At 50.4% G+C, this 21,679-nt stretch overlaps 1 protein-coding gene across 1 annotated transcript in view; it reads right to left on the bottom strand.

The window, feature by feature from the left end:
- The window catches only part of PADI3 (peptidyl arginine deiminase 3), a 38,285-nt gene that overhangs the window by 5,994 nt on the left and 10,612 nt on the right, over positions 1-21,679 (bottom strand). The window contains exons 3-14 of the mRNA XM_025403282.1: positions 19,447-19,519; positions 15,981-16,042; positions 14,860-14,977; positions 13,740-13,865; positions 10,893-11,071; positions 10,324-10,427; positions 10,128-10,239; positions 7,736-7,843; positions 6,390-6,541; positions 4,190-4,334; positions 3,977-4,079; positions 455-534 (exon numbers count right to left, since the gene is read on the bottom strand). Of these exons, the coding sequence (XP_025259067.1) occupies positions 455-534; positions 3,977-4,079; positions 4,190-4,334; positions 6,390-6,541; positions 7,736-7,843; positions 10,128-10,239; positions 10,324-10,427; positions 10,893-11,071; positions 13,740-13,865; positions 14,860-14,977; positions 15,981-16,042; positions 19,447-19,519 (1,362 nt within the window). The remainder of the gene's footprint in view (positions 1-454; positions 535-3,976; positions 4,080-4,189; positions 4,335-6,389; positions 6,542-7,735; positions 7,844-10,127; positions 10,240-10,323; positions 10,428-10,892; positions 11,072-13,739; positions 13,866-14,859; positions 14,978-15,980; positions 16,043-19,446; positions 19,520-21,679) is intronic.

Here is a 21,679-nt window from a genome sequence, read left to right as displayed (position 1 = left end):
ACAGGCAAGAGCCACCGCGCCCAGCCGAGAGATCTTTTAAAGCATAAGTCAGACTGGTCTCTCTGCTCATATCCCCTGATGGCCTCAAATCTCACTCAGAGTCACAGCCAAAGTTCCAGCGATGCCTACGAGGCCTCACGTGATGTGACCTGGCCTCTTCTGGCTCCCCATCAGCCTCCTGGCTTGTCCTAAAATACTCCAGGCCTGTTCGTTCCACCTCAGGGCCATTGCCTGTGCTGTTCCCTCTGCCTGGAATGCCTGTCTTCTTCTCATACACATGCCTCGCTCCCCTCACTTCTCCTGGGTCAAAGGAGGGTGTGGGGGCCCCTTTGTCTGGGCCTGTTCTAACCTGAGCTTTCATGAACGGTGAGCCTTAGATGTCCGTATCCCATCCTTGCCTCCAGGCCCACCTGCTCCCAAATCACAGCCCACAGGTACACCACAGCCCTTGTACCTGAACAAACTTATTGTAGTTGATGAGGTCTTTATTGGAGAGCACCTGGTTGATGGAGATGGTCCTCACCCGCTCATCATCTGTGAAGGAGAGAGATGAAAGGAAAGGACAGGGACAGCACCAACATGAGGACCCCGTGTTTAGGGAAGCAGACAGGCAGGAGCCAAGTTCACAGCTACTGGTCTTGCCGAGTCAGCAGCGTCTGACTTTCCCGGGCCTTGGGTGGGCACCACCTATCTGAGCTTGTCTTGGCCATTGTGCACATCTGGGTGTGTAAGGAGTGGGAGGGTCTGGTTCCCATAGCGGGGTGAACTTTAGACCTTTATTTGAGTTCACCAGAAGTGGTAACGCCTTTCACTGGAAATTTACAACCGCCCGAGGGCACTGCATGAGGACTCCTCTTGCTTTGGCTGAGCCAGGAGCTGGGTCAGTTGCTGCCTACCCACCCACCATCAGAGTCAGGTTTTCTAGGTTCACTGAGCAGCGAACCAGCCAGTCCTGGGATTCAGACACCATCAGGCCCCAACCCTGCCCTCCAGGAGTGACTGCATGAAATGGGGACCTCCCAGGGGCCCAGATTTTCTCAGCCTGATGGGGTGCCCATGGAGATGAGACTGGACAGGGAAGGGGAGGCTAGAGTCAATGGCACACAATCCTATGGCTGCCACTCAGTAAGCGCTTACCATGAGCAGGCCCCGAGGGCAGTGCCCACGTTCAGCATCTCACTTAACCCTCATGGTGACCCCCACAAGGTATGCATTATGATCTCCACTTTACAGATGAGAAAACTGAGGCTCAGAGAGGTCAGAAGACTTGGCCAGGGTCACACAGGTAGGCTATGTAGGGGCTTGTGATTCAAACCCAAGCCCAGGGTTCGCACAGGGCCTCAAGCCTTGACCAAGGGAAAGGAGAGGGCTGCCCGGACCCATCTGCAGGCCCAACACCCGCTTCACCCCAGTTTAAGGCAGGCAGCTGGGGTCCAGTCCCAGCTCCACTGCAATCTTGCTGAGGCCTCTGGGCCAGTGACGTCCCCTCTCTGAGCCTCACATTCTTGGGTAGAAAGGTGGGTGATGGTCATCCCACAGGCTCTCGTGAGATCAAATGAGATAACACGTGTGATGCACACAGCGTGAGGCCTGGCACACTGAGGTGCCTAATAAGCGCTCTGGCCCCTGTGTCTGTATAGTTAATCGCCACAGTCACTGCCTGAGTGTCAGCCCTCGAGGGTGGGGTAGCTGCTTGTGGCCTGCCATCTGTGAATTCTCCCACGCTCCCTCCCAGCTGGGCAGGTTGGAGTAACTTTGCTCAACCCATTCCTGGGTCTTGCTCACCACGAACATGGTTCTCCCAGGAAAGATGAAGGTGGCATTTCTCCCTGCCTGGTACATCATTTGGATTTAAGGATTTCTAAGACTTACTCTAGGTTCACCAGAGTCTAGTCAGGGTCCCTTTGGGAGCAACAGGATCAAGAAAGACTATTTCTCTTCCATTTTATTGCTAGGTCTCCAGGGTTGTGTTGGAAGAAGTTAACGCTAGCAAACAGAGAGCAAGGGGACTTTGGAAGTTATTTATACCTGGGAGCATCTAAGTTCTAAAGGAGCTTTTTTTCTCTCTGAGCTGTGTTTGGTCTAGGATGCTATATGCCTCCCCTGAGGCCATGGGGCCAAGAAAACCTACGATCCTGCATGCCAAAGGGTCTTTGCCCTGTGGCCTCTGGGGTCACCGAGAAAGGGAGGATCCTCTGGGATTCATGCAGTCTCACTGGGGCTGGAAAGGGAGTGAATTTGAGAACCGTTCCAGCAAGTTTGCCAGATGATGACTCCAGTCCAGCCAGCTCTCTCTCAAAATTCCTCCAGTGCAAAGAAAAAAAAAAAAAAGTGGGCCCTCGCCAGACACAATGGTTCACACCTGTAATCCTGCACGTTGGGAGGCCAAGACAGACAGATCACTTGAGCTCAGGAGTTCAAGACCAGCCTGGGCAACATGGTGAGACTCCATCTCTACAAAAAATACAAAAAGCCAGGTGTGTTGGTGCATGCCTGTGGTCCCAGCTACTCGTGAGACTGCAGTGGGAGGATCGCTTAAGTCTGGGAGGTTGAGGCTGCAGTGAGCTGAGATCATGTCACTGCACTCCAGCCTGGCTGATAGACCTTGTCTCAAAAAAGAAAAAGAAAATGCCAGCTCCTTGCTTAAACAGCAGAGAAAAGAGTACCATTAAAGGTGCTATAGTATAAAGCTGTTTCTTTCTCCCCGAATCTCTCTCCTGACTTTTCAGGATGGTTTTTATTTGCTATTTCACATTGCACTTTGCTGGGGACACGCATGGGGCTGGGCAGACCCTTGCTGGTGTCAGGGCCTGGCCTGTGGGCCTCATAGTGGAGGCCTAGCTCCCTGTGGGCTGTGCCTGGGCATGCCTCTGCTGTGAGACCCACATGCTGTGCCCTGGAATGGGGCCAGCAGGTCCAGCCTGGCATCTCTCCTTCCCACAGGCCCGCCACCCCAAGCCAAGGCAAATGGGCGACCTCCAGAGTATTGTGGCCTCTGGGTATGTGCTGGGTACCTGAGCAAGGCTGGGTGAGACACTTACCCCTCCCAAGTTGCCCACCAAATGCCCTTGCAGGGCAGGGACGACTGATGCCATGAAGAGGCTGAATGGCACATGTGCCCATGCCCAGGCTCCTGCTGGGGGCACAGTGCTGCAGCATCTCAGGACAGTGACAGAGATGGGGAGGCCTGGCACTGGGGCTCCAGGGAGCACAGGAGTAGGCAGCACATAATCTGTGCCAGGGAGGCAGGGAGGCTGGGAGACAGGACTGTGCCTGAGCAGAGGCTCCAAGCCCCATAGACGCTCCATTGATCCATCAGACCTCACAAAACAGAATTAAGATTTCAGGACAGCCAGGTGCGGTGGCTCACACCTGTAATCCCAGCACTTTGGGAGGCTGACCGCGGGCCCATCACCTGAGGTCGGGAGTTCGAGACCAGCCTGACCAACATGAAGAAACCCCGTCTCTACTAAAAACACAAAATTAGCCGGGCGTGGTGGCGCATGCCTGTAATCCCAGCTACTCAGGAGGCTGAGGGAGGAGAATCACTTGAACTCGGGAGGCGGGGGTTGCGGTGAGTGGAGATCACACCATTGCATTCCAGCCTGGGCAACAAGAGTGAAAATCCGTCTCAAAAAGAAAAAAAGAAAAAAGAAAAAAAGAGGGATTTCAGGACAGTGACTGCAGAACATTAAAGCGCCACAGCGTGACTGCATTGGTCGCCTGCCTGGGAAGCCACTATGTCCCTGCTCAGTCCATGCCCACCTTCCATCACCCCGCTCCCCGCCTCAGCTTGGCCCCAGTCGTGGGCAGTGGTATCTGGTGAAGCAAAGGTGCGGGGGTAGGAGTGAGAAGCCCTGAATTTGGGGACACACCCCTGCTTTAAAACTTGCCCTCCCCCTCTCAAGCCATAATGTGTCTTAATTTGGGTGAGGGGCAGGCAAGCTGCAAGGAGGGACATGGCGCTGTTACCCACCAACAACCCCCTGGAACAGGAGGGCCCTCCCGTGGCCACACTTCCGCTTTTCCTGGAAGAGCTTGAAGCAGGCCCCGGGGCTGGCCAGGAGCATCCGGAAGCCCTGTGTGCAGAGAACAGATTCGGCTGAGCCTCCTGCCTTGGTGTGGCGCCCCGGAGCTCAGTTCTTGCCCCAGATGCCAGGGAAAGACATGTCATGCACCACGTTCTTACCTTCCCATCGGGGGCAGGGACGAAGCTCAGAAACTCATCCACGTGGCCCACGGCCAACCAGTCCACAAAGAGCTCCACGGGGGGCTGCACCTTCTGGGCATGGAGGAAGTCCCGCACCACCTGGGTGACCCTGCGGCCACTTGACCTGGGACCCACGAGGTTAAAAAAAAGTCGCTTAACTACAAAGACTCCATGCAAAAATAAAATGACAAGAATTTAGCATTCCTGCAATATCTGATTTTTTTAAAAAACAAAAAATATGCATTACTTTTATAAACAGGAAAGATAATAAATATGTATATTTTATTATATATATATTTATTTATTTATTTTTGAGATGGAAACTCACTCTGTCACCTAGGCTGGAGTGCAGTGGCACCATCTTGCCTCACTGCAACTTCCGCCTCCCAGGTTCAAGGGGTTCTCCTCCTCAGCCTCCCACGCAACTGGGATTACAGGAGTGCACCACCAGGCCAGGCTAATTTTTCTGTATTTTTACTAGAGATGGGGTTTTACCATGTTGGCCGGCTGGTCTTCAACTCCTGACCTCAAGTGATCTGCTCGCCTCGGCCTCCCAAAGTGCTGGGATTACAGGCATGAGCCACTGTGCCCAGTCAGATATGTATATTTTAAAATTCCACTCAGGGTGAGTTCTGCATAAGGCAGACTCAGGACAGGTCGGTCACACCAGGGCAATGACCCACCAGGTCCCACCATCCAGGAAAATCTTCAGAACCACCCTCATACCAAGTTCTCATTCTCCAAGAGACAGATTTCACCCCCATGTTCAATCTTTAGGAAAATGTATCTAAGGGCATGGTCCAGCTTTCTCTTTCAATGGGATTATGTATTTGAGGGCAGTGAGTCCCCTGCAAAGTTTGACTCTGGATTCATTCATTATTTGATCCCAAGTCTGTTCTAACAGCTTTGTTGCATTTGGTTAGCTCAATGTCTTGGTCTAGTCCACAGCAAGTAATCAATATGATAGGATTCCTTTTCCATCAGCACCCCTGTGTCACTACTGAACAACACATCATTTGTTTTGGTAAAAATGATATTTTTACCCAAATGTATCATTTGGTAAAAATGATATTTTTACCAATGGTAAAAAATGATATTACCATTTACATGGTAGTATGAACAAGCTTTGACCTGAAGGCATTTTCTCCCAGGACTGTTGGGAATGGAAACTTTTTCTTTTGTTACTTTTTTTCTTTTTGAGACAGAGTCTTGTTCTGTTACCGAGGCTGGAGTGCAGTGGTGTGATCTCGGCTTATTGCAAGCTCCACCTCCCAGGTTCACACCATTCTCCTGCCTCAGCCTCCCAAGTAGCTGGGACTACAGGTGCATGCCACCACGCTCAACTAATTTTTTTTTTTTTTTTTTGTATTTTTAGTAGAGACGGGGTTTCACTGTGTTAGCCAGGATGGTCTCGATCTCCTGACCTCATGATCCGCCCACCTCGGCCTCCCAAAGTGCTGGGATTACAGGCGTGAGCCACCATGCCCGGTCTTCTTCTGTTACTATTAATTGACTGTTACTAGTATCATCTATTTTCAGAATCAGAAAACCTGAGTCTAGTTATAACTTTGCTTTCTTTTTTTTTTTTTTTTTTTTTTTTTTTGAGACGGAGTCTCGCTCTGTCTCCCGGGCTGGAGTTACAGTGGCCGGATCTCAGCTCACTGCAAGCTCCGCCTCCCGGGTTCACGCCATTCTCCTGCCTCAGCCTCCCGAGTAGCTGGGACTACAGGCGCCGCCACCTCGCCCGGCTAGTTTTTTGTATTTTTTAGTAGAGACGGGGTTTCACCATGTTCACCAGGATGGTCTCGATCTCCTGACCTCGTGATCCACCCGTCTCGGCCTCCCAAAGTGCTGGGATTACAGGCTTGAGCCACCGCGCCCGGCCAATAACTTTGCTTTCTATGTGACTCACTTACCCTCTCTGGGCCCACATGTAAAATAAAAGAGTTGGACCGAATGATCTCTTAGGTCTTTGCTCTCTCTGGTTTCAAAGTCCCCGAGGTAAGTGTGTACCATGTCTGGTGAACACCCACCACGCCCACTACATCCGGGAGTATAATTTCATCACTCCTTGCTTCTGGTTCTCTTCAAGGAGTGGAATGGCCCCTGCTCCAACATCATTACCACCCGCAACCCTCAGCCTCCACCCCAGGAACTCCACTCCCTGTCACTCTCTCACCCAGGCAGGTTGCCCCCAATGAGGATCCTCCCCAGGGGGTACTCCTTCCCATTGGCCACCACTGGGGGGCTGACCTCCAGGTTCCCAAAGGAGTCCAGGCCACTCACAGACCTGTCGCGTGGTTCCCGAGTCACGTAACCAAAATCTGGACCCTGGAGAGGGAAACCAAGTTAGGCGGGGGTGGAGGGTACCAGGAAGAGCCTGAACCAACTTGCTGGGCTCTGAGCTCCTTCAAGACAGGGTGGGAAAGGCCATCCATTCTTCAGATGGAAATACAGAGTCATTGGCGGTGGGTGGGGGATCTGAGCCAGTCAAAATTTCATGCACGCATAGCAGGCCAAGTTGGGAAGTGCTCGGACTCTCTGGCCTTGCTGCCTTATCATGGCAAGACAGCAGGGGACGCTCTGGTCGCTCCACCACTCCGCATCGGACATACAGCCTGAGGCTATGGCCACTCCACCCCCTTACCTACACAGCCTTCCTGCCAAGTTCAGACCAAGGGCAAGTGGCAGCCCAAGTGGCCAGTTGTGGGAACCAAGAGGCTGCTGATGGCCCTCTGGGCCTCTGTCTTTGAACTCTACAGAAGGGGAGACCTCCCCAGGGTCATCTCTCAGAAGGAACTTCAACAACATCAAGGGTCAGGAGAGAGAGCTCCTAGCATCTGTGTAATCAGTGAGGGGGTTGGAGGGGCCTTCTGTTCTTTATGGCACCAAGCAAGTCACTCCTCTTTTCTCAGGAGGTCCCAGTTAGCAACCATCGCCTTCCCTCTTATCCTTTTTAATTACAATAATGATAGCAGCTAACGGTGGTGCGCACACACACACACTCCCTCCATGCAGGTACTGTGACGATGAGACGCTTCACAAACACCTGTGAGGCCAGGGCCAAAGTATCATTGTTACTGATGAGGAAAATAAGGCTCAGAGAGTGGTAGTAACTCACGCAACATCACACAGCATGTAAGTAATGGAGCAGGGTTGTTCTGACTCTAAAGTTTGTGTTCTGAACAGGTGCACCATCCTGCTTCCCCTATTTAGTGCTACAAGATTTAGTAAATAAAAATACAGGATGCCCAAGTAACTTTGAATTTTAGATAAACAACAACTTTTTTTAGTGTAAGTATATCCCATGCAGTATTTGGGACATACTTACACCAAAAAGTTAACCTGTTGCTTGTCTGAAATTCACATTTGACTGGGCATCTCCTGCATTTTATCTGGCAACCCTACCCTCATCCCCAAAGAGCACAGTTCCCACCGCTGCCCTCTGTACCCCACACCCCGTTGTGGCCCTTGGGGTAAGGCCTCTCAGCTCTCACAGGTGGGCTGCAGCCGGGGACCACTCACCAGGATTCTTTTGTAAGGGAAATCCTGCAGTTCCCCATTCCTTGGGGAGTCGAAGACCACTGGGAGGGTCTTGTGTGGCGCCTGAACGTAGCCCAGCTCCATCTCATCCTGCAAGTGAGGAGAGGCGAGAGACGCACAGCTGTCACAGTCAACAGCTGCCCCTGTTGGCTCGGCTCTGAGCCCTGTGTGCAGACTGCTCACCAAGACCCCTGTCCCAAGCATGTTTTGCGCTTGGATGTGGAGAGGACCGAGGTCAGGGTGCCTGCTGACTGGAGGAGGGGCTGGAGGCTCAAAGAGGGGGTGCACTTGTCTAAGGTCACACAGCAAGACAGAAGCCGGAGGTGAACGAGAGGGGGTGTCCCCATGAGTGCTGGGCCAGGGCAGGTGAACACAGAAACCTCCATGGTGGCCTGAGTTGGACAGGGCTGAGGGACCCTGTGGGGATACAAATATGCCTCCTTCTCAGACCCACAAATGTGCCCAGGTCAGTCCTGACCCCCCAGATTCTGGAGGAAAAGATGGTCCAGTGTGAATGAACTACACATCCAGGTCCTGCCCTAAACTCTTTATAAACATTAACTCCATTCATCCTCATGACACGCTTGACGTGGGTGCCATAATTACCCCATGTGACAGATGAGGAAAATGAGGAACTAAGAGGCCTAATTATTTGTCCAGTCCGGGTGTGGTGGCTCACACCTATAATCCCAGCACTTTGGGAGGATGAGGCGGAGGATTGCTTGAGGCCCGGAGTTTGAGACAACCCTGGGCAACATGGCAAGACCCCAACCCTACAAAACATTAGCTGAGCCTGATGGCTGCACCTGTAGTCTCAGCTACTCAGGAGACTGAGGCAGGAGGATCACTTGAACCCGGGACTTCGAGGCTGCCAGTGAGCTGTGATCACGCCATGGCACTCCAGCCAGGGTGACAGAGAGACACTGTCTCCAAAAAGAAAAATAAATTCAAAATATATTAATTAAAAAAATTAAAATTAAAAAATATTTGTCCCAAAGCTCACAGCAAGTCAGTGGGTGGCACAGCCAAGCTCTAAACCCAGCCCATCTTGCCCCAGAGTCCTGCCCCAAACCCTCTCACTGGACTGACCTCCAGCCAAGAGGAAAGCTCCTTAACTTGGCGTTCAAGGTCTCCCACCTCAACCCTTGCCTTTCTCAGAACCAGTGCCCCGACAGAGGAGAACACACAACGTTCTCTCTCCTGCCTCCCACCCTGGGCCTTTGCGCATGCTTGGTCTCTGCCAGGATCACCACCCTATACAGCCTGGTACTTGGCAGCCTGAGTCCCAGCACTGCCTGTACCAGCTCTGTGGCCCAGTCATGCTCCCCTAAAAGCTCCTGAATTATGGTGGACTTACAGGAGGTTATCGAGAAATGATGCTATGCCTGGCCTGCAGAAAATGCTGTGTAAATGGCAGAAGTCATGTGCACCCATCTGCCAAGTCTGCTCCAGCTCAGATGCTCTCCTTCCCGGAGGTCTTCACTGATTCCCTGGGCAGAGGTGATGCTGCATCCCCCAAACCCTGCTGGTGCCTTGCTGGTACAGCCTCTGCACCCTAGATCTTTTTTTTTTTTTCTTTCCTTCCTTCCTTCCTTCCTCCCTCCCTCCCTCCCTCCCTCCCTCCCTTTCCTTCCCTCTTCCTTTCTTTTCCGTTCCTTTCCATTCCGTTCCTTTCCTTTTCTTTTCTTTTCTTCTCTTTTTTGAGACAAGGTCTCATTCTATTGCCGAGGCTGGAGTGCAGTGGCACAACCACAGCTCACTGCAGCCTTGACCTTCCTAAACTCAGGTGATCCTCTGACCTCAGCCTCCAGAGTAGCTGGGACTACAGACACACGCCACCATGCCGTGCTAATTTTTTAACTTTTTTGTAGAGACGGTTTCACCATGTTGCCCGAGCTACACCCTAGATGGTAGGAGTAGGTATTTTTGTAGCCATCATTCTGCACACTAGGGTTTCTCAGCTTCGACACTACTGATGCGTGGGACTGGATTATGTTATTGTGGGGGCTTGTCCTGCGCGCTGTCTGCAGGTACTGCCAAACGTCTCCTGGGGACAAATCGCCTCTTGATGAGAACCACTGGCCTCAGCTGTTGAGGGCAGGGAGTGTGTGTCTCACACCTGTGCCACCCCTATGGGCCTAGCCCAGTGCCTAGCCCAGATCCGGTGGGTGAATGGGTGTTGAATCCAGCATCAGCGTGTGTCTGGGTCTCCAGAAAGTTCTGGAGAGAGGCCTCTAGGTCTCACATTAGAAAGGGCAGCAAGTTCCCTGGGGAGCACCCAGGTCCTCCTGGGCGTTTCTCGGTGGCCTCCAGATGAAGGCCTTTCACTCTAGGATGGTGTCCTGGCCGGGCCCTGCCCAGCGGGTGTGGTTACCTGGATCCAGCGGTCGTTGCGGTTCTCGGCCTGTGGGCAGATGGTCAGCTTGCAGCCGGCCTTCCTGGCCAGCTCTGCCACCGCATCCACAAAACACGTGTTGTTCCTCACACTATGGAGAAGCCCAGGGAGGAGGGGCTCAGGATGGAGCCAGGGCCTGGGGGCCAGAGGAGCCACCCACTGCCCCAAGACTCACCGGCACACGTACACCTCTAGGGGCGGCAGGGTGCTGGGTGTCATGATCCAGGGTGCCACTCGGAACACCACAGTGTCAGTGAAGATAGGGGATGCCGAGAAATCCTGCAGGGGCAGACCAGGGGAGAAAGAGCTGGACTTGGAGTCCAGAGGCCTGGGGGGACTCTGAGTCCACCACTGTGGTCTGTAAGAAAGCCCCTTGCTTCTCTGCAAGACGGAAATGAACCAGAGGGGGCGCTAAGAAGTCCAGGGTCTTTCACACCAGTGGTGCCTGGTAGACTTACTAGGAATGGAGCCCTCCCTACCGCCCTTTATTATTACTACTTTTTGGAGACAGGGTCTTACTTTGTTGCCCAGGCTGCAGAGTGCAGTGGGATGATCATGGCTCACTGCAACCTCAACCCCCCCTGGATTCAGGTGATCCTCCCACCTCGGCCTCCCAAGTAGCTGAGACTATAGGTGCACACCACTATGCCTCACTAATTTTTTTTTTTTTGTAGAGATGGGGTTTCACCATGTTGCCTACACTGGTCCTGAGTGGACCCCCTCTTGAACCGCCTCTGTCCCTACCTCGTTGGAGTCGTCCAGCAGAGTGACATGGAAGGAGATGAGTCCTGTGAAGCCGGCATCGGGGAAGGACAGACCTTCCACGAAGAAGCGCTCCTCATCCCCATGGAAGCGGGGTACCTCGTAGGACACCTTGTCTTGGCCCAGCACATGCCTATAGGCCTCACAGACATCCTCAGGACCTGGAAGGGGAGGGAAGGGGTGGCTGTGACTCCCTGTGGGCCCAGGGAGCCTGAGTATGAGGGACACGGGAAGAGGTCTGCAGCCTCACCAAAAATTCCAAGTCCTCCAACAACTCCATCCTTTCACCTCCACTGGCAAAGGAGAGGACAGGTAATACACAGTGGGGGCGCGGCTGAGGGAAAGGATCTTCCTTTCTAAGACTGGCGCTCGGCCGGGCGCGGTGGCTCAAGCCTGTAATCCCAGCACTTTGGGAGGCCGAGACGGGCGGATCACGAGGTCAGGAGATTGAGACCATCCTGGCTAACACGGTGAAACCCCGTCTCTACTAAAAAATACAAAAAACTAGCCGGGCGAGGTGGCGGGCGCCTGTAGTCCCAGCTACTTGGGAGGCTGAGGCAGGAGAATGGCGGGAACCCGGGAGGCGGAGCTTGCAGTGAGCTGAGATCCGGCCACTGCACTCCAGCCTGGGCGACAGAGCGAGACTCCGTCTCAAAAAAAAAAAAAAAAAAAAAGACTGGCGCTCATGTCTTTTTGGAGGGCAATTTGGCAGCATCCAACAAAGTAATGTTTACCCCTAGCCCAGCAATTCCACTACTAGGTATCTTTCCTACAAAAATACATCTCCAGGCTGGGCACGGTGGCTGATGCCTGTAATCACAGCACTTTGGGAGGCCGAGGGTGGTGGATCACCTGAAGTTAGGAGTTCAAGACCAGCCCGGCTAACATGGTGAAACCCTGTCTCTACTAAAAATACAAAAATTAGCCGGGCGGTGGTGGTGCACACCTATAATCCCAGCTACTCAGGAGGCTTAGGCAGGAGGACCGCTTGAACCTAGGAGGCGGAGGTTGCAGTGAGCCGAGATTACACCACTTTACTCCAGCCTGGGCACAGAGCGAGACTCCGTCTCAAAAAAAAACAAAAAACAAAACAACAAACAAACAATAAAAGATACAAATTCACATAATATTTCTGTACAAGAGTGCTCGATATTCATTAATTCATCAAATATTTACTGTGCAACTACAGTGCACCCATGGGGTATGGTTCTGGACTTGAACAAAGCCCCTGACCTCAAGCAACCTGCACTGTTATAAAATCAAAACACTGCAAACCACTATGATGTTCAGAGAACTGTGTAAGTCACAGCACCTCTACGCTTAGGAATATTATACAGCAGTGGAAAAGAATGAAGTGGAGCTCAATAAATACCAGGAAAGACGTGTGGGATTATTATTCGATGAAAGAAGCCGTTTGGAAAGCAGCATATGGACACATGCCGAAGAGCATGTATAATAAAGTTGGGAAGTGCATAACCCAATTCGTTAACAGTGAGAGTCAGATTTAGGCCAGGTGTGGCGTCTCACGCCTATAATCCTAGCACTTCGGGAGGCCAAAGTGGGTGGATTGCTTGAGCCCAGGAGTTCAGGACCAGTCTGGGCAGCATGGTGAAACCTTGTCTTTACAAAAAAAAAAAAAAAAAATACAAAAATACAAAAATTAGCAGGGTGTGGTGGTACATGCCTGCAGTCCCAGCTACTTGGGAGGCTAAGGTGCAAGGACTGCTTGAGCCTGAAAGGTGGAGGCTGCAGTGAGCTGAGATCACACCACTGCACTCCAGCCTGGGCAACAGAGGAAGACCTTGACTCAAATAAATAAATAAATAAATAAATAAATAAATAAATAAATAAAATAAAGGCAGATTTAGAGACGGGGTAGAGAACTCTCAGGTTTCATTTTCTATACTTCCATATTGTCTTTATTTTAAAAATTGTCATTATTTTTAAAATGTCATTGTCATTATTTAAAAAATAAGCGGCTGGGCGTTGGTCGCTCACGCCTGTAATCCCAGCACTTTAGGAGGCTGAGGCAGGTGGATCACGAGGTCAAGAGATCGAGACCATCCTGGCTAAGACAATGAAATCCCGTCTCTACTAAAAATACAAAAATTTAGCTGGGGGTGGTGGCACATGCCTGTAGTCACAGCTACTTTGGAGGCTGAGGCAGGAAAATCGCCGGAACCTGCGAGGTGGAGGTTGCAGTGAGCCAAGATTGCACCACTGCACTCCAGCCAGAGTGACAGAGCGAGACTCCATCAAAAAAAAAAAAAAAAAAAAAAAAAAGCATCTTATTACTTGTATACAGTTTTACTTTCTCAAAGGCATTTAGATTCTTACTTTATTTCTTTCTTGTGATTTGGGCACTGTGACTATGTAAAACAGCAGTCATCTATATCTGGGGGGGAATACAAACTGAATTAATTAGGGGTGAAATCTATGGTGTTTGGGGTTGGTTTTACAATACTTCAGCGAGACAGACAAAACAGTGATAATTGTTTAATCTGAGTGAGAGGCATGTGGGGATTCATCGGCCTGCTTTTTGTGTATGTTTGAAATTTTTGATAAGAATTTCTACATACGCTTAAAATGTATTTGAAAAGTTCATTCATCCAATAAAATGACATCAGGCCAGGTGTTGTGCTGGGGGCACCAGTTCGTCAGTTCCAAAGCCCCCACTTCTGACTGCTCTTACTGTGACCCGCCACCCACCAGGGCATCTCCCGGAGTGTGAGCAGGACCTGCCCATGGCCCAAGGCAGGAAGACGAGGTTCCCTGGCAGGCAACCTGGCAACAGGGCACAGACGGCAAGGGGGAGTGGCACAAACTCACCGCAGACATGGAAGACCTGTGCCCGTTCGGCATCATAGCTGGAGGTGTGGAGGACAAGTTTGTGGTCGTCAAAGAGGGCTGCAGGGCCCTGCGTCCGCAGGACCATGACAGACATATCTTCCAGGTCTGTGAAGCCAGACAGAGTGGTAGTGACTCAGGGGAGTCCTGGCCACTGGCCCCTTCCTCTGCTGCTTGGCTCCCTCCCCTGGTCAGTGGGTATCAAGACCTGGGTCTCCTAGCCCCAGCTTTGTGAAAACCCTGGAAGCCATCAAGAACAAACCACGAAGACATCTATGCTCTCCTGGACTCATGTTTCCTCAATTGCCCAGAGAAACATGAAGTGTGGCATAGCCAGCTGGTGTCTGACATGCAACAGGTGCTCCAGAGAAGCGAGGAGGGTAAGGCCATGGGGGCATTTCACAGGTGAGGGTTCTGGTGTCCGTCCCAGCATCCCTCCCTGTGACACAAGCCTCTCCCTTCCGGAGCCCGAGCATCCCCATCTCCAATGGTGCCCACTTCAGAAGGCAGCCATGGGCTTCTTCCGTGGACAGTACCTAGCACACCCTGGAATAGTGCAGCTCATTCTCCATGGGGCTGGAATTCAGGACAGATGGGCTTAGCAAGAGGTGGGGTGTCACAGAAATTCAGGCCAGAAGTGCAGAAGGAGGAGGCCCAGATTTGGGGTTGAGAGGGGAGGCCCTGGATCAGACACCGTCTTCAGGGAGTCTCCTGGCTTCTGAGTCTCAGCATCCTCATCTCTAAATTGGAGTGATGATACTGTCCCACTTGGATGATTCAACGAGAATTTGGGGAAAGGGCCTGGCACACAGTAGATGCTCAAACAATGCTAGCATCCTCTGCTCCCCTGGAGGAAGAGAATGGCTAAGTGGCTCATTTCCAGAGCTTCTCCCCTGGCATGTGAGTGCCTGCTGGCACTAGAGACACTAGGGAGGGGCAGCTGCCAGCCTGAGATGGGTTTTGAGGAGCATTGAGGAGTGTCTGGAGGCTGGCGCTCTCCCCTGGACTCTGGCCTCAGAGTCCCGCGGGTGGGTTGGAACTCCCAAGGGGTAACTGAGCAGTGACCCTGGACACCTGGGGACTCAGGCTGCCCTGGCCTCACCTTGCAGGCAGCGCACGTGCTCGTCACAGTTGTCCTGGACACCACAGCTTGGATCATCACGGTCACAGTTCACCAGCAAGATGCCACCATACCCACTGGGCCCCCAGACCCACTGCCGCTGCCAATGGCAAAACATAGCCAGTGATGAGGGCTCAGATGAGACCTGTGCCTCCCTGCCCAGGAACCCCAGCCTGGCCTGTAACCACCCCACCCTGTGAGGTTAGGTCCACGTTCTCGAAACACCTTCTCAAGACATGGCAATGGCAATGGCTCTCTATTGCCCACACCATCCAGTCCAAAGCGCAGAGCTGTCTTTCGTGGCTGTCTGTGATGGGCCTTCAGCCAACATCCTCTTTCTCAATAGGCAATCTCCTGATTATAGGACCACATGCCTTACTCTGTGCTCATTCCTCCATTAAACCCTCCTTAGTTTTGCTCCTGCCATTCCCTGCACCTGGAATGCCATCCCTCCTGCATCCCTTCAGAGCCCAGCTCAAGAGTATGTCCCTCCAGGAAGCCTTCCTCTCCTGCCCAGCCCACCTCGACCTTCTCCATTAATTCCCAGGGCACCAAGTTCCAACACAATTCAGTCCCAAGTTCTTCAACAGTTTCATATTTGGTTTCTCTTCTCGCCTAGGTCAGGATCAGCACATTATGAACTGTGAGCCAAATCAGGCCCACTGCCTGTTTGTATAAATAAAGTTTTATTGGCACACAGTCACATCCATCTGTTTGTGTATTAACTGTGGCTGCTTTCGCACTATCATGGCAGAATTGAGGCCATATGGCCCACAAAGACTAAAATACTTGCTATGTGACTTTTCATGGAAAGAGTTTGCCCACTCCTGACCTAGATTATGAGTCCAGAAGGTCTTGATCCCACAAACCAAGGCCTAGCTCAGGGCTGGGTACCTCCATGCCTGATAATTCCTGGTGATGATTTTTCTGCTGGTGAAAGAAGATCCCCAGCCAGCCATACCTGGTTTCTGTTTTTGGCTCCCTTGGCCTCAGCATCAGCTGGGAGGCAGGGAGATACCTGTAATGGCCTCGCCTTTCTTAACCCAACCTAGAGCAAGCTCCAACTGCACTCCCGCTTCCTGGGCCCAGGCAGAGATGCTTACCTTGTCTACAAAGGTCCTGTCCTGCTTTCCCTCACAGTTCAGGTCGCAGTCCAGAGAGATGTCTGTAAGAAGAGGTGGAGGGTAAGTCACTACAAGGTTCCCAGGAGCTCAGGGCAGGCCTTGATCTCAGGGCTTGTCTGGGGCTGGGCAAATGCAAGTCATTTCCAAGGAGACACCATCCAAGAGGTGAGGGCATCTGCACCCTCTGGGCTGGGGAAAGACGCCTGAGGCAAGAAGCAGGGTCACAGCAAAGGCCCAGGACAAATGCTGCCCCCTCTAGGAAGCCTTCCCTGACCACTTCCTATCTGCATTCTTGCAGCCCTTGCAGTCCCAGACACACCCTGAACTGAGCCCAGGTCTCCAGGAACATTCTTGTCTATATAAAGCTGCCTCATCTCCTTGGAATGGGGTAGCAAACCTGGACTTTGGTGTCAAACAGATGTGAACACGAACCCAGGTTCTGCCACCTACTGACTGTGTGTCCTCTCTGAGCCACTCACAGTCCCCAAATCCCACCCCCATCCCACCTTCTTAACATTTATCCCTAGACACTGGGGGAGATTTCACAATGCAAATGGAGCATTCAAGAGGTCAGATCAATCTTCCTGCTCTGAAAAAAAAAGTAGTCTTCTTAGTTCTTAAAGAAGAAGCAGTGAGGAGCACGGAGGGAGAGAAAAAAGAATAAATTGGATAGGATTTTTTTTTTTCCCCCGAGACAAGACAGGGTCTCTGTTGCCCAGGCTGGAGTGCAGTGGCATGATCATGGCTCACTGCAACCTCTGCCTCCTGGGCTCAAGTGATCCTCCCACTTCAGCCTCCTGAGTGCTGGGACTACTAGTGCATGCCACCATGCCCAACTAATTTTTGTATCTTTCATACAGACAGGATTTCACCATGTTGCATAGGCTGGTCTTGAACTCCTGGGCTCAAGTGATCCACCCACCCCAGCCTCCCAAAGTGCTGGGATTATAAGTACGAGCCACCACGTGTGGCCTGAAATGATTTTTAAACTTGTGAAAAGATACTCAACCACCATGCAACAAGTGGATAAATCTCACAAACACAACATGGGGCAAAAGATGCCCAACACAAAAGAATATACGTGATATGACTGCATCCATAGAAAATCAGATGGTAAAATGAGACCATGTTATTTGGGTATGCATATTCAGGAGATAAAACCATAAGGAAAAGCAAGAAAATACTTATCACAAGATAGTGGTTACCTGTAGGGGAAGAAGGGAGTTATGATCAGAGAGGGACATTGAGGGGGACTTTGGGGTGCTGGTAGTATTTTATTTCTTGGGCTACTCTTGGATTTATTTCCTGGGCTATTCTTCAGTTTGCTTTGCAATTATTTGTGTGTGTGTGTGTGTGTGTGTGTGTGTGTGTGTTGTTTTATACACATATATATGTAAAATAAAGCTTTATGTACTTTTCTGTCTATGTTGTTTTCCAATGATCATGTGTGTATGCATTTGGGCTGCAGATGGGAAATGCCCAACCTCACTCCTAACTAAAGAAAGGCAAAGTAAAACAACAGTGAGATGCCAACTGATTGGCAAAAAGGGAAAAAGTTGATAATGCAGTGTTGGCAAAGCATATATGCAGTTGGCAGACATGTATACTGATACAATGTTTTTGGAGAGCAATTTGGCAATATCTATCAAGTTAAAAAATATAGATTCTCTATAACCTAGAAGTTCTGCTTCTAAAAAATGCCTCCTACAGATAAAGCATTTTCAACTTCTTTGCTAATTGCTTCGCAAGTGTGTGAGCCAAAGCAAACTCCCACCCACTCCTTTGTAAGGAGTTTCCCAGCTTCACCACCTTGGCAATGCTCAGTTAGGCATCTTTTAATTTGGGTTTTGATCACTGGGGCTTTCTCTTCTGTGAATTGCTTATTCATGTTTTTGCCCATTTCTATTATTTTTGTCCTTTTCTTATTGATTGGAGTTCTTCATATTCTATATGCACCAAGTCAGCCATATGCATTGCAGATTTCTTCTCCTAGTTCATAGTTTGGCTTTTTACTTGTCTGTTGCACATAAATTTTTAATTTTAATACAGTCTAATTTAGCAATCTTTCCCCTTACGATCTTTGCACTTTCATTTTGCCTTGTTAAAGAAAATCTTTACTATCTTGAAGGTACAAATATATTCTTTTCTAAAAGCTTTACAATTTTGATTTTCACCTTAAGATTTTTAACTGACTTGAAATTTAGTTTTGAGTATGGTGTGAGGTAGGGCTCCAAGTTCATTTATTGCCACACAAACATGGGTCTGTCTCTGGTTCTCTTATTTGCTCCATTGCTCTATACCAATTTCACAATGCCTCAAGTACTATAGCTTGAAAAAAAAGTCTTGATATTTGGAATTGTGAATCCCTCCACCTTGTTCTTCATCAAAATCATCTTAGCTATTCTTGACCTTTGCTCTTCCATACAAGTTTTAGGATCAGCTCTGTAAAGTTATAGTAAAAAGCCATGTTGGGGCTGGGCACAGTAGCTCACACCTGTAATCCCGGCACTTTGGGAGGCCGAGGCAGGCAGATCACCTGAGGTCAGGAGTTCAAGACCAGCCTGGCCAACACAGCGAAACTCTGTCTCTACTAAAAATACAAAAGTAGCTGGGCGTGAAGGCATGAGCCTGTAATCGCAGCTACTCAGGAGGCTGAGGTAGGAGAATCATTTGAACCTGGGAGGCAGAGGTTGCAGTGAGCTGATATTGTGCCACTGCACTCCATCCTGGGCAACAAGAGCGAAACTCCATAAAAAAAGAAGCCATGTTGGAATTTCTATGGGAATTGCATTGAATTTAGACCGTCTGATACTGTCACAGAGCTCTTAGATTTCTTATGTTTTTTCATTTGTTTGTTTTATTCTTTTTTCTCTTTGGGTTTCAGTTTGGGTAACTTTTATTCACTTATCTTCAAGTTCACTGATTCTTTCCTAAGCCGTGTCAGGTCTACTGGGGAAACCTTCAAAAGCATTTTAAAAATCTCCATTATTATGGTTTTTATTTCTAGCATTTCCATTTGACTCTTTCTTAACAATTTTCTTCTCTGTTGAAATTCCCCATCTGTTCATGCATGTTGTCCACCTTTTCTACTAGAACTCTTAACATATTAATCACAATTACTTAGCTCCAACATCTGAGTCATCTTGCATGGAGTTTGTATATCCATTTGTGGAGGCTTAGCAGAAAAACTTTAAGCTGACAAAAGCAAGGTCCAGTTTCATGTCTATAGTATGCTTCAATTTGCTTACAAAATAGTAGGGATATACAAGTATGTATGTGCCTTCATATATAAGCACAGCATATCTCCAGGAAAATGCTGGGTTTGGGGAACTAGAAGTCTTGAGTTGGAGGGAAGGAGGTTTAATTTTCAATGTATACTCTTTTGTACTGTTTGAATTTTTAAAATGTGCCCTTGGCCACACCATCAACATGGCCCCCAACTTACCAACACAGGTGAGGTAGAGCACCGCGTAGGCCAGGGGCAGAGGCTTGTGGCTGGAGTGGTAGGAAATCTGAACCTGTGGAGAGTTGGGCATAGAGTGATACCAGCAGAAGCCAAGAGCTCCCACCCCAAAAGATAGTTCTCGGGGATCTGGTAAGGAGGGGAAGGGGCTCCAGGAACCTTGCTCTTTCTTTAACCTCCTCTGTGCCATTTATTTTTCTGTGTCTTGGTTGGCACATCTGTAAAACGGGAGCTATTTGTAAGAGCTTCTCTAGAGACTTGGGTCCCAGTCCCTCCAATAACCTACTCCATGATTTTTGACAAGCTCTTACTCCCCTTTGGGTCTCAGTTTTGCCATTTGTAAAATAAAGGGTTTGGACTAGGCAGGGTTTAGGGACACTCTCCAAGCCAACATTCTTGTCTGTGGGACTCAGGCCTGGGCTTGAGCCTGGAACCTCTGGGCACTCTATGACCTTGGCCAAGGCCTCTCACCTCTCTGAGCCACCTCAGTTTTCTCATCTGCAAAATGGGAAAAGGTCTCTACCTCTATAGGTCTCTACCTCAGAGGCTTGCAGTGCAGCTTGGAAATGATAAATGTAAAAGACTGAGTCCATAGGAAGTGCCCAAGAAATACCAGCTACTGTTATCAGTGGGCAGATGGCATCTGGTGGGGTGGGAGGTGGTTAAATGCAGGGCTCTGGGGTCAGGTGGCCTGAACTCAGATGCTGGATCCTCCACTTTTGAATATCCCAGGAAAAGTTACTGATCTTCTCTGGGCCTCAATTTCCTCAACTGTAAAGTGGGGATAATAATAGTTCCCACCCTTAGGACTAATTAGAGGCTATGAAGATGAAAGGAGTCATGCATGGGGCATGTGCAGCTTGGTGCCCGGCCCACAGTGAGCACCCAAGAACTGTTACAGGGTGAGGATGAAGATGGTGAGGATGATATTTGGTTGGAGGCAGACGAATCCAGGGCATCCAAGTTCCCTTTAAAGCAAGACCCTCCTGTTGGGGTGCTCCCTCCTGATGTGGGTCTCTCAACTCTCTGCTTCTGATGTTTGAATTTCAGCCAGAGAGGGAGGATCTTGCAGGGGCCACTCACCTCCTTAGTCCTGGGAGCCCCTAAATCCTGCAATTACTGACCCCCACGTGTCAATCACCAGCAGTGATGCTTGCCTCAAACATACAGTTACTGGGATCCTGGCCAAAGGCCGGATTGGGAGCAGGGGTATATGGCGGGCAGGGGGAAGAGTGGGAGAGACTCTGAACTTCCTCCATCCCACCAGCCATCATGGCCAAGGAATTCAAGGAGGGGGGTACCCACACCATCCCCAGTTCAACGGGCACCAAGGTGGGGCCCCTCACAGGCTGGCCGGTCCTCTTGCACTGCCCCTGGGACTCTGTCCTGACTCTCACCAACTCTGCCACTCACTAGATCATGTGACTTCAGGAAAGCCACGCCCCCTTCTCCATCTTAGTTTTCTTGCCTGTTAAATGGGTTCACTGGGTCCTGCACTATGTGCCTCACGGAGTTCAGTGGAGAGGCTCAATTCAGATGCATAGCTGGGAACAGAGGTGGGGGTGATGGAGGGAGGCTGCCCCCAGGGTTCAGGCAGGTCTGCACTGAATTCTAGCTCTCCTGACCATTAGTATGTGGTCCCGGGACAGTTACTCTGAACCTCAGTCATCCCATCTGTGAAATGGGCATCAGTCCCCTGCCTCTCTGGGCTGCTGTGAGGACCGGATAAGGTCATGGCTGCCCAGTGCCTGGCACGTGGTCAGTGCTTCTTAAAGGGCTAGTTTCTGAAACATCACTTCTGACATGGAGTGGATCCCACTCCTCCCACCCTCGAAGTCCTGGTCCCTATCAGCCCTTGAAGTGAACACCACCTGTGCGAAGCTTAAAGGCCACCCATTTCTCCCATGTGTTAAATGTCCCTACCCTGCAAAAAGGATCAGGAAGAGAGTGGCTTAAGGACAGCAAAGCACCTTGGGGAAATGTCACCTAGGAAGGGGGTCTCCCTAGGCACCGGTGTCCCTCCCCTGTCCCTGCTTTCTCTCTTTCATCCAAAGTAGCAGAGATCCCCTGATCAACCCTCAGCCTATATATGGGGAAACTGAGACCCAACTCAGCAGAACTGGGACAACTCCTTCTCCAGGGGGTCTTGGGAAGCAAGAGAAGGAGCAACACTGGCTCCTGTGGCACTCCGCAGCAATGATAGGACGCAGGGGTT

Source organism: Theropithecus gelada, chromosome 1 (genome assembly GCF_003255815.1).
Source record: "Theropithecus gelada isolate Dixy chromosome 1, Tgel_1.0, whole genome shotgun sequence".
In the NCBI taxonomy this organism is placed as follows: Eukaryota; Metazoa; Chordata; class Mammalia; order Primates; family Cercopithecidae; genus Theropithecus; species Theropithecus gelada.
This window is presented reverse-complemented; position numbering and strand designations above follow the sequence as displayed.